Source organism: Ammospiza caudacuta, chromosome 1, assembly GCF_027887145.1.
Source record: "Ammospiza caudacuta isolate bAmmCau1 chromosome 1, bAmmCau1.pri, whole genome shotgun sequence".
Lineage (NCBI taxonomy): Eukaryota > Metazoa > Chordata > Aves > Passeriformes > Passerellidae > Ammospiza > Ammospiza caudacuta.
In genome coordinates this window covers 133,976,487-133,987,952 of record NC_080593.1, presented here as the reverse complement: position 1 = coordinate 133,987,952, position 11,466 = coordinate 133,976,487, and the positions used below count along the sequence as shown (strand labels likewise).

General features: G+C 43.3%; 1 protein-coding gene across 3 annotated transcripts; it reads left to right on the top strand.

The window, feature by feature from the left end:
- The first annotated feature begins 1,497 nt into the window (after positions 1-1,497).
- On the top strand, positions 1,498-10,063 carry PDP1 (pyruvate dehydrogenase phosphatase catalytic subunit 1). 3 transcript variants are annotated; one of them, XM_058808912.1, is made up of 2 exons: positions 1,498-1,586; positions 5,130-10,063. In XM_058808912.1, exon 2 carries the CDS (start codon positions 5,174-5,176, stop codon positions 6,779-6,781), a length of 1,608 nt encoding a protein of 535 aa, XP_058664895.1. In that variant the 5' UTR covers positions 1,498-1,586; positions 5,130-5,173; the 3' UTR covers positions 6,782-10,063. The 3 variants fall into 3 exon arrangements, with proteins under 3 accessions (XP_058664895.1, XP_058664888.1, XP_058664902.1); XM_058808905.1 differs by lacking the exon at positions 1,498-1,586 and adding an exon at positions 1,691-2,042; XM_058808919.1 differs by lacking the exon at positions 1,498-1,586 and adding an exon at positions 2,300-2,669.
- The last annotated feature ends 1,403 nt before the right edge of the window (positions 10,064-11,466 follow it).

The window sequence follows — 11,466 nt, the reverse complement described above, 5'->3', positions numbered from 1 at the left end:
TTCCATACTCTCACATTTCAAGTAGAGCTCTTGAGTTTTATGGGCACTAAGTGCAGATTTTCATTTGTTTCTTCTCCTGGTTTTGGTACACAGCTGTACACATCCTACCAACTGAGTAAAGACTTAAGTATAGTCAAAAATCTATGTTTTGCTACAGCTGCTGAGGGAATGCTAATTGCAACATCCCAAGGCTTGCTAACATCTGCTGCTAACAACATAGAGCAAAGTGGGCATCCCAGACACCCTGAAAAATAGTAAGGTGTGAGAGCACAGGCATTTTGATCAAAGAAATCAAAATACTGTCGAACTTATGTACTTTCCATATTCAGAAATGTACATGAAGAGTAAGTCTGGATCAGAGAACCTCAGAAGAACATGCAAAGTTGAGTGTTGCCCTAGAGATGTGGAACAGGGACAGGACAGTAACTAAGAGAGGGGAGAGAAAGGAGGGAGGGGAGGCCACTGCTGCTGCTGCACTGGCAGGAACTTGGAGCCCTTCTAGAGAAGGGCTGCTCCTTCTTCGTGGCCATTGGCCTCAAACCATTCCTTGCTGGCAGTGAGGGCAGCAATGTGGGGATGTCAGGGCAGGAAGGGCCCTGGTCTTCTTCATTGCACAGCAGCCTGCTCTGCCCCCAGGGATTCTGGAGAAAACAAAACATCAAGGGGCAAATTAATTAAAAAAAACAAACAAATAAAAAAACCACAAAATAAAATGAAGAACCAAAAAAAAAAAAAAAAAACAAAACCAAAAAACCCAAAAAACCAACAAACCAAAAAACAAATAAAACAAACAAACAAACAAAAAAACCCCCACAAAACCAAACATAACCCCCCATGTTTCAGTACAAGTTTCAGTGGTCTCTGGCAGAGTTAATAAAGTTAATAAGCTTTGTGACTGCAAGTCAACTCGAACATTTCAAGGGGGAAAAACCTCAAAAAGCACCAGTCTTTTAAAGGAATTCAGAGTAAATGGCAATACACTCTACAAAACTTAGACATTTTCCCATTTTGGGTCTCCATAACAGTCAGAAGTTGTGTGAGTGACTCCTGACCAAAGGAGTGTGGAGGGCTTGCTCAGGGCAGAGGGGTCCCTGGCTTAGGGGAGGCTGCAGCGGTCTGTGGCGGAGTCACCGTGCCTCGTACCTGTTAAAGGCACTTCAGGAACATTCCAGGGCAAGCAGCCCCGGCCCCATTGCCCAAAGCGCTCCAAAGGCGCCCCGCGGGCTCTCTCGGCCCTCACGGACCCCTGGGGGAGGGGCCGGACACAGCGCCGCCTTCGCGCCCTCCCGCCCCTGCGCGGCGCGCGCACGCACCGCCCCCTCCTTCTCCTCCACCCCCCGCGCGCTCCCTCAGCCTCCGCGTCACGTGCCCGCCTTGCCCTCCTCTGCAGCCAATGGGCGGCGCGCCGCGCGCCGCAGGGCCCTTTATAAAGGCGCGGCGGCCGCGGGCGTGAGGCGGTGGCTGTCGGGGGGTTTGGCAGTGGCGGGTGCGGTCCGGGCGGTGCGGTCCTGTTCTTCCACCCGCTTCCCTTCCCGTGCCGTACGGTCCTTCCGCCCGTCTCCCTGAGCCGCCCGGGAAAGGCCCAGGTCTGTGCCCGGGACGGGAGGAGGAGGTGGTCGTGCCGGAGGCGGGCGGGCGGCTGGGGAGGGGCGGCCATGTCGGGGCCGCGCAGCGCCTGAGCGGGCAGCGGAATCCGCCGCGGCGGCGCGCAGCGAGAGCGGGCCCTGCCTGCCGCCCTGCCGGAAGGGAGAGCGGGGCCGGCGGGGCTCGGTGCCCGCGCGGGCGGCGGGTTCGGGCGGTCCCTGCGGAGCTGGCTCGGTCCCATCGCTGGGCGAGCGGCAGCAGCGGCGCTCCCGCAGAACGGCTGTGTGTGCTTGTCTCCTCCTGTCTGCCGTCCCACCTCCGTGCCGGAGCTCTACGTCTTCTCTAACAAACTCTCTGCCTTGCTTCTCCCCCCGCCCCCCGGGCTTCTGCTTTGTGGATGTTGGCGGCTTCATGTTGTGACAGGAGAATGTGTGTATGTCCTGGGCCCAGGCGGATCGGTATGTATCTCCCTTTGTGGAGCGACGGGCTCGGGGGTCGGATGGGAGCCGGGCAAGGGGCTGCGAGGCTGGGCTGTGTCTGCGGGCTGAGGCTGGAGGGAAGGATTAACGGTGCTGCTTGTGTGGAATGCTTCTTATTCCTCCTCGCCACCTTCCCGTCTTCTCCAGCTGGTTCGTTCAGGTCTGTCAGGTGTAGGAAAGGAGGCACTTGAGTGTTTTTATCTGAAGCCGTAGGTGTCTTTGGCACAGTGTTTTGGAGGAACCTGTCTGTGCAGTGCCAGTTAGCCCTAACAGTATGGCTATAACGAGCCTTTAGTAAAGAAAGGTGGAACATTTTCCTGGTTTTTTTAGTGTAATGCTACAAAACCCCTTAAGTTTACCATCTGACCCATTATTGGTCGTATTGTATTTACAGCTTGAAAAATAGCGCTTGTACCCTGCTCTGGGCTTGGAGAGGTATTGACACTGGATTGATTCTAATATCTTGACAAATCTTGATTGAACTGTACCATTTCTACTTCTTTTTCTTCTCTGCCATCTTTTGATCAACCATAATGATCTTTGGATCTTAATTATTCAAAGGACAGCTGGAGTGTCTGGTTATATATGGGCAGCTGTGTTGTGGGGGTAAGTGGGAGAGACTTTAATTTCAGTTCATGTTTGGACACTTGGAATTAGGCATTTACTTAATCAACTTGGAATTATTGGAGCTGGTATGTGAAACAGACTGATCTCGTAAGCTGGCATAGACCTACTGTAAATGATATGAGCCATGGAAGATGTGAGGCCAACTTCTTACTGCTTCCTTGTGGATTTCATTTGATAAGCTAATGATTAAAAGTCATGAAGATATCCTCTGGTGGTATTGCAGAACTGTTACAGCAGCAATACATTTGTATTTTTGCTTCATCATGAAGCAAAAAAACTGTCTGAGCAGTTGAGGCACCACTGTGGGTCAGCACTGAACATAAATGCTGAGCAGTCAGGACAGCTTGATCCAGGTGGAGTCTAAGGGGAGACCAGTGCTGAAGCTGAGGTGCTGCTGTGGGCTGGGCGCATCCACAGAACCTTAAACAAAATTGTTGCTTTTAAATGTCATGTGAAGAAATGTACAAAACTGTTACCAAAATAGCTCCTATATAATTAGAAGGCACTGAATAGAATTTAAAATCTATATTTGGAGTTACAGTCTCCTGCTGTCATGCTTGTGCATGTGGAGCCTGGACTGGAGAAGCAAATGGCTACCATAAATTCAGTATGCATCTGGAAGCTTCAGCCAATTCACTGCTCCTGGGCATCTGGATTACAGCCCAGGCTCTTCCTGGTGCCTGCACAACAGAAAACTTCAATCTTCAGCTGTCAGTGGGGGACTCAGGAGAGTTTTTATCAATGTACAGCAGTCACTCGTTAGTACTGGGGAGTCAGTGGAGTGACAGGAACATGAATTGTACTCTGCTTTCAGCACTTAGATGTCATGTAACACAGAAATGGGCTCTATTCTGGTTTACTTAAAAAGAGCAAACAAGGAAAGGAAAATATGGCTTACTTCCCTTTCTTGAAGCAAGGGGAATGGGGTATGAAGCGTTGTATGTTTCCAGACACTTCTCAGCCTGCCCAGGTGATCAGAATCACAGCTGAAGCTGTGGAAAGCTAATAGAAACTGCAAAATGCAATTTCTCCTATATTGCATGATCCTTTAGACTGAGTACTGGGGTTTGTTGCATATTTTATTGGGGCTGAGTCGCCTCTGAAATACTGGTATGCCTGCTTGGCTAAAAAAAAAAAGTCCATTTACTGACTGATGCACCTTGCATAACACAGCAATATCCATTTCTTGAGTAAAACAATTTGGCATCTAGCAGTGCTGATAGATGAGTGCTTATGACTGCAGTAAGCCTTCTAATGGCCTCTTCTGAGAAAAAGCTTCTGCGATGAAACTTGATCATAAAAGAGAAAATTGCATTTGCCTTAAACGTGTGTACTTCACACAAGGCAGGGTTCAACTCCACCTCTACTCTGGAGTTGTGTCTCAAGTATTACATTGTAAGAGACTTGCTGATAATGAGGCACAGTGAATAAGGCTTTTGAGAGGCACCCTCACTAATGTTGTGATTTGGTATGTAAATGGAGACAAGGAAGAGTGTGCCAGCATACTCTGCAGGGAAGTGAAAAATATGGAAAGCTTTTAGATGTGGCAAGTAGCAGTAGAATATTTTTCAGATACTAGTGGTTTATCTTAACACTCAACTAGCTTTAGAGTACTGTGCAAGGCTCTGTTCTAGTCAAGGAAGCAAACAATTTGCATATAGGCCTTCAATTGAGTAGCCTTTCAAGGTGTTTTATAATCTTAAAATGTACTGGGATGGAATAGCTGTTGGAAAGCTGTATTTGCTGTATTTCTTTTTTACCTCTCATACTTAACATCTTAAGCTAGAAAATTGTTGCATAGGTTGCTGTGGCTGTTTTATATATGTAACACAAGTTTGAAGCTTTACATGTCAAAGGGGGGAAAGAAACCAAACCCTCTACGGACTTCTGATTGCATAAAGAATATCAGTTCTATCACCTACTTCTTGCTTCTGCTGTCTAAGCAATCTTCGCTGTATGTCATCTCAAGAGTGGTTTCTTAAGTCTCCCTGTTAGATGCTTTCTCTTCTTCAGTGTTACAGGAAGAGTTTCCTTCCTTGTGTGCCACATCTGTCTCTGTCAGCCATGGAATCATCAGGAAAGCAGATAGCTGTAAAATCCTGTGGCAATTTTGTAGAGTGCTCCATGCTAACTATTTTGCTAAGTTGCTTGAGGGTTCATTGACTGTCTGGGTGATGCTTTCACTTCCTGCCTGCTGTCTGAGTGGATATCAGAGCTAAAATACCTGTGCTGAAGTATGGTTTAGCTTTTTTGTTACAGCCCAATGTAGTGTCTATAAATGAGCACCTTGCAATGCCTTTCTTTGTCAAGTCCTTTGAAGCTATGAACTCCATATAACAAGCAACTTGGTTAGGAGCTGTAAACATCTTAACACAGAATTCTGGGGAGGAAAAATCTCTTAGCTGTCCTGCTAAGCATAGTTGTTCTCTTGTCTTTCAGCAATTCCAGTCCGAAGCTCCAGGCTGCCATTGTTGTCTGATGCCATGCCAGCACCAGCTCATCTGTTCCCATTGATTCGTAACTGTGAGATTAGCAGAATAGGCAGTACTGCGTGCTACTGCCACCATAAACATCTGTGTTGTTTGTCATCTCATTTTGCTCACAGTCACTTCAGATATGCACCACAGAAGAAATTTGCGGCACTTTACAGGCCAAAGGAGCACTTTAATAACTTTATTCACGCAAGGGATTATGCTTCTACACCGCAGAGGTTTTACCTCACCCCTCCACAGGTCAACAGCATCCTGAAGGCAAATGAATACAGTTTCAAAGTGCCAGAATTTGATGGTAAAAATGTAAGTTCTGTTCTTGGCTTCGACAGCAACCAGTTGCCTGCTAATGCTCCAATAGAGGACCGGAGGAGTGCTGCCACTTGTTTACAGACAAGAGGGATGCTTCTGGGTGTGTTTGATGGCCATGCAGGCTGTGCTTGTGCTCAAGCTGTCAGTGAAAGACTGTTTTACTACATTGCTGTCTCTTTGTTACCTCATGAAACTTTACTTGAAATAGAAAATGCTGTGGAGAGTGGCAGAGCTCTGTTGCCCATTTTACAGTGGCACAAGCATCCCAACGATTATTTTAGCAAAGAGGCTTCCAAGCTTTACTTCAACAGTCTAAGAACTTACTGGCAGGAGCTGATTGATCTCAACAGTGGGGAGACTACTGATGTGAGAGAAGCTTTAATTAATGCCTTTAAGAGGCTTGATAATGATATTTCTTTGGAAGCTCAAGTAGGAGATCCAAATTCTTTTCTCAACTACCTAGTACTGCGAGTAGCATTTTCTGGCTCTACTGCCTGTGTAGCCCACGTGGATGGTGTCGACTTGCATGTTGCTAACACAGGTGACAGCAGAGCAATGCTCGGCGTTCAGGAGGAAGATGGATCTTGGTCTGCAGTTACTTTGTCCTATGACCACAATGCACAAAATGAGCATGAAGTGGAACGTGTGAAAATGGAGCATCCAAAGTCTGAAGAGAAAAGTCTTGTGAAACAAGATCGTCTCTTGGGTCTCTTGATGCCTTTCAGAGCTTTTGGTGATGTGAAGTTTAAATGGAGTATTGAACTGCAGAAGAGAGTAGTGGAATCAGGCCCAGATCAGCTGAATGACAATGAATATACGAAGTTTATTCCTCCAAACTATTACACTCCCCCATACCTCACAGCTGAACCAGAAGTCATACATCACAGGTTACGGCCACAGGATAAATTCCTGGTTTTGGCCACGGATGGGCTGTGGGAGACAATGCACAGGCAAGATGTGGCTAGAATTGTGGGGGAGTACCTCACTGGTGTTCACCACCAACAGCCAATAGCTGTTGGTGGCTATAAGGTAACTTTGGGACAGATGCATGGTCTCTTAACAGAAAGGAGAGCAAGAATCTCTTCAGTATTTGAAGATCAGAATGCAGCAACTCACCTGATACGTCATGCAGTGGGTAACAATGAGTTTGGAACTGTGGATCATGAGCGACTGTCCAAGATGCTGAGTCTTCCAGAAGAGCTGGCTCGAATGTATAGAGATGACATTACAATTATTGTGGTGCAGTTCAATTCACATGTTATAGGCGCATATCAAAATGAGGAATTGTGAATTTAATGCAGTGAACTAGCTACTAAAGTTGTAACAAGGGCCAGTATGAGCAGCAAATTTTAAAAAATCCATCCAAAAATAAAATTCAAAAAAGCCTTTGGCAAACAATTTTCATTTGTTAGATTCAGCATATCTATTGTTCCTGCCTTTCCCCAGAGGTCTAAAAACATGGGAAGTGCTATTGACCCAATACAAAACTTGAAGAGGATGTCCTAGCCTGGAAAAATAGTTTTTTATAACAACTTTGCACTATTGATTTCATGAATGCTGCTAAAACAATGTCTTGAGTTTGGCAAATTTGGATGAGGGAGGAAGTAGGATAAAGAATTCACTATCCAAGATCTGGCTGGTCAAGAAACAGCTTGCTTATAAAATATCTGCAAATATATACACTTAAGGAAACGATAAGTAAAAAGTATTGTTGAATTTTTTTACAGGGCTAATTCTTGCAATGGTTATCTGTGAATATATTGTCTATTGTTTCTTCTAGTAGAAGGTCACTTGAACCAAGTAAGTCTTCAGTGTGACAAAGTTGTCTCACTTTCATATGGACAGTGTCATTCACATAAGGATATTTGTCCAAGTGTTGACTTTCAAGGCAGGTCTAAGCCATAATCAATACCTGAGATTCTGCTACAGTTTAATCATATCTTATGCATGGTAATTTCTAAATTTCTTGTGCATTAATACTTGGCTGTGGTTTTCTGCACAACTTGTAGGGCAATAACATTACAACATGCAGCAAGGTAGCAGATAACTTCATGGAGGACTTCAGTTTTCAGTATGAAGAAACTTTCAGACTTTTTGGAAAGTCAGTATTCTTGGTTATGGCTGTGTTTACTTTCCTAAAGGCCGTGTTCTTCATGGTCTCCACCTCTCCCTGGCATTGCTTTGCTACTAAATAATCTTTTCACCTGAAAAGATCAGGAAATCATTGCTAACCTCTTTGTAGCTTTGTAACTTGCACTCATTTTCATTTTGGGTATTTCAAAAGGCCACAATACTGCCCTTCACTTGAACTCATATGTGTAAGTTGGGTGAAAAACTACAAATTAAAAAAATTGAAGTATGGCTTGTATATAGCATTTTAATTGGGAAGCTGACTGGCGTGCATGTGTATGTTCAGTGGCTATTTCTAGCAACTTCTTTTAGTTGTATGTTTCTGGGCAGCTGGTGTATGCATGTTTCTACAGTCCAGGATAGTATTGCAGAGCAGTCTCTGAAATGGCTCTGGCTTGGAATGGTTGAATTTGAAGATTGGCTGTACTTGTGTGCCAAAATTGTTGGGCTTGTAATGGTAAAAGTAGAGACTGACAGCTAATTGGTCATCATTGCATCTATTTGAGGTATGTTGCATTGTGTACAGATTTATTTTAACCTGCCCTTAGGTTAAAACCTGAAATGCCTGCTGAAATACTAGTCCTTGATGACTGAGTGAACACATTTAACTTTATTCCTGGGTTCTAGAAAACAGTGATATGTCAGCTTATTTCACTTTACCAAGGTGTTTCAGTTAAAATACCTCCCTAGCCCTCATCATAGCTAGTTAAATCCACACTTAACTGAAATATGCTAGGTTTCTCAAGTGGCATTTTTTACTAAATATGTCTTGCCAATTAATGTTATTGTCCATAGGGTGCACTTAGTTTGAACAATGAAGCTGTGCTATAGTAAACATTGGCTCCTCAAACTCACAAATGCTGTGTGTACTCAGTGGCCTGCAGCTTCAGTATGTCTCTACCTAACCTTAACTATCAGCATCAGTATTGCTGTAAGGTTAATGATGCCTAAGTTCACATTCAAGATGTACACAACCCTTCTTTATTTGAAGGGAAAAGGGAAACTAAAATGCTTAGACAAGTACTGGCAGTTGACATTGCTTCTGTATGTTGTGTTTTGGTGACTGTGTCATTAACTAGGTCAAAAGACTATGTTCTATCATTCAAATGCAGTATGTATCTCAGCTGTTGCAGTATTTAACTTTCTTACTTTTTTTACTGTTAAAGCTCTATTAACCTGCATTGATGTATTTAACCTACAATTGTTGATACAGATTTGGTACCAAGTTATAGCTAGAAGAAATGCACATTGGTCCCATGGATACAACTTTTGTTGAGGAGAAGCTGCTTTTTGTAGTAAAGATACTTAAGTATGGGGTCAGACAATATTTATGTATTGCTTGGAGACTTGCTCAGTATGTATGCAGTGAACAGAAGCAGCATAACTGCCTGCTGAACAGGTGATCTGAACAAACATCCTTTAACAGATTCCAATAAAATGATCAATTATGCAGAAATCCATGTGTATTGAGTTGATGTAGAATGTGGTATCTGTTCTGCTAGGACTTTGTTCTTTTGTGTGATCCCTGTTACAAATACTCAGATGGCCAAGGAGAGTGAAGTATAAATGGAAACAGAATTGAGGTTCAGAGTGCTTCAGTGTCGCTGTGAGGCTCAGTACCACCCTGCCTCAGGCATGCTGCTGCTGCCTCCCCCAGGCAGCAAAGCTCAGATCCTTCCATCAGAATCGCTGTGTGTCTCGTTCCCAGCCCCTCATGAGTACCTTCAGGGGCAGTGCTGCTGAGGAAGCAGCTGCATTTTGGATTTTAAAGCTGGGTACTGTACTCTGTATAAAGCAATACAGCATTTCACAAACAGTCTAAAATATGTGCAGATTAAATTGGGGCAAGAATGAGCTGATGGTGAGCTAAACAGAAACAGCTTATGTGCCACAGGCTGAGGACACACTTGCCTTGTCTGCCAGAATTGTTGCATTGTGGAAAGCACAGATATTGTGCATATAAGGGTGATGCTGGGGTTACTTTGTCAAATAAGGATTTCACAGCTGCAGATATGTGGTTCAACCGTGGAGGATGGCTGAATCTTGACAGTCAACATCAGATTTACCTTAATCTTCAAAACTGTTCTCGATTAATGTGTCAGTTCAACAATAATACTATATAAGAGTAGTGGGAGATATGTTATCTGTACTTCCAGCTTAAGGCTCTGTTAACTCTGTTCCCTTGTGTTCAGTGGTTTGTGCATTGTATTTGAATCTCATCCATCCAAATACTGAAGCACAACCCATGTCAGGGTGTTGTTTCTAATTGAAGCTTATGTAGATCTGTATTCAAAAGCTTCCTTGACCAGTTTCTTTATTGCTCACACCACTGACATGGTGGTGGTTATATTTGCAATGCAATAGATAAGTCTATTGTTACAATGCTGGTTACACCTGCTGTTTTATTTGCTGCTTGTGAGTATTAACAATAAATTTCTGGGTAGAGAGAAAGGCTAATCTGACTTTCATAACTGGATTACAAATTAAGTATAAGATGGCAGGAGCATTGTGTGGCAAAATGAAAAGCAATTTGAGATGCATAAATGATCTGTTCTTAGGTGTTCTGCCAGGTCTGAGGGTAAAAAAATGCCAAACAACTTATCTTAGGTATTGATCAGTGTGCAGGTCTTCTGAAACTGCTTTTCTTGCAAATGACCCACCTAATCAGTCATGAAGCTTTCCAGGATTACATAAAACTTAAGCATAAGAAAATACAAGCACCATTCAGTATATACATGATAAGCAGGTACTTTATTTTGTTTGTGATAATTAATAAGAAATTAGATTCTGGGGTTTTGTTAGAACTTAACAAATAAAAGGAGTAGACTGAAAATTCTCCAGCTGAAAAAATAAGGACCTCCCAGTACAAGATTGTTTTAGGATTGTTCTCCCTATATAGCCTCTTTCTGTGTTGAAGATAAAAAAAAAAAAAGAAAATAACTGCAAAGTACATATCAGTTATGGCTCCTAGTCTGGGTAAGTTAGTAATCAGTCTTACAGATTTTAGGGGATGTTTTATGCAGCAGGCTGTTCACTATCCTCATGGTGAATCTTTATCTGAACAGAAAAATTGTGCTTCCTTTATTAGACTTTTTATTAGATTTCCTAGATAGAAAATCCTCTTTAATAAAACTTGTGAATACCAAACTATTTTATAGCATTATGAACAAACTGGTCAGTTTTAATATCCAAAATGTGTACTTAGGGTAGCCTATCATGTTCATGTCACATGATGCTGCAAGACAGGAAAAATGCCCAATAAATAGGGAAGTCATTGGTGTTAACAGGAAAGCACCCATGAGCTGACACACAGCCATGCATTAAGTGTAGTTTCATTCAGAAACTGTATTAATGAAATGAGTCTGTCAAAGTTGCTATAAGCCTATAGTCATTCATTCTGTAACCTTTCCTGTTGCTCATCCCTAGTATTTCTTTGCCCACTGTGGTAGTGCAACAGCTGGGCTAATAACAAGAATACTATTTTCCAGCATTTTGTGCAAGGTGATTTAAATGGCTAATAATAGTTAGTGTTCCCAGGTTTAGGCAGCTGGGAGAGGAACGAATGTTGCTTCCCTGGTTGCAGCCTCTTCTACAGGGGAAAAGTAAATCTTTCTCTTAACAAAACCTGGCTGCTGTACAGAAGACCTAGCCATAGCACAGCAGTGTTTAATAGGGATTTATTACTCCTGCTAAAAAGCAAAGTGTATTCATCTGTACAGCATGCTGCCACCCTGCTACTCTGAAGCTAGCTCAAATTTCCCTGCACAAGTTGGTGTATTCCTGTGTATGTAAAAGTACTGTTGCTTATGGGCACATTCCTTATCAGCTTTTTCTTAAGACACCTG

Excerpts from the sequence above, each read along its gene's own strand:
- PDP1 (XM_058808905.1), top strand. The coding sequence starts at position 1,982 with ATGTTGGCGGCTTCATGTTGTGACAGGAGAATGTGTGTATGTCCTGGG. Across the intron at positions 2,043-5,129 it reads TCCTGGGCCCAGGCGGATCG|CAATTCCAGTCCGAAGCTCC; the intron begins GTATGTATCTCC and ends CTTGTCTTTCAG.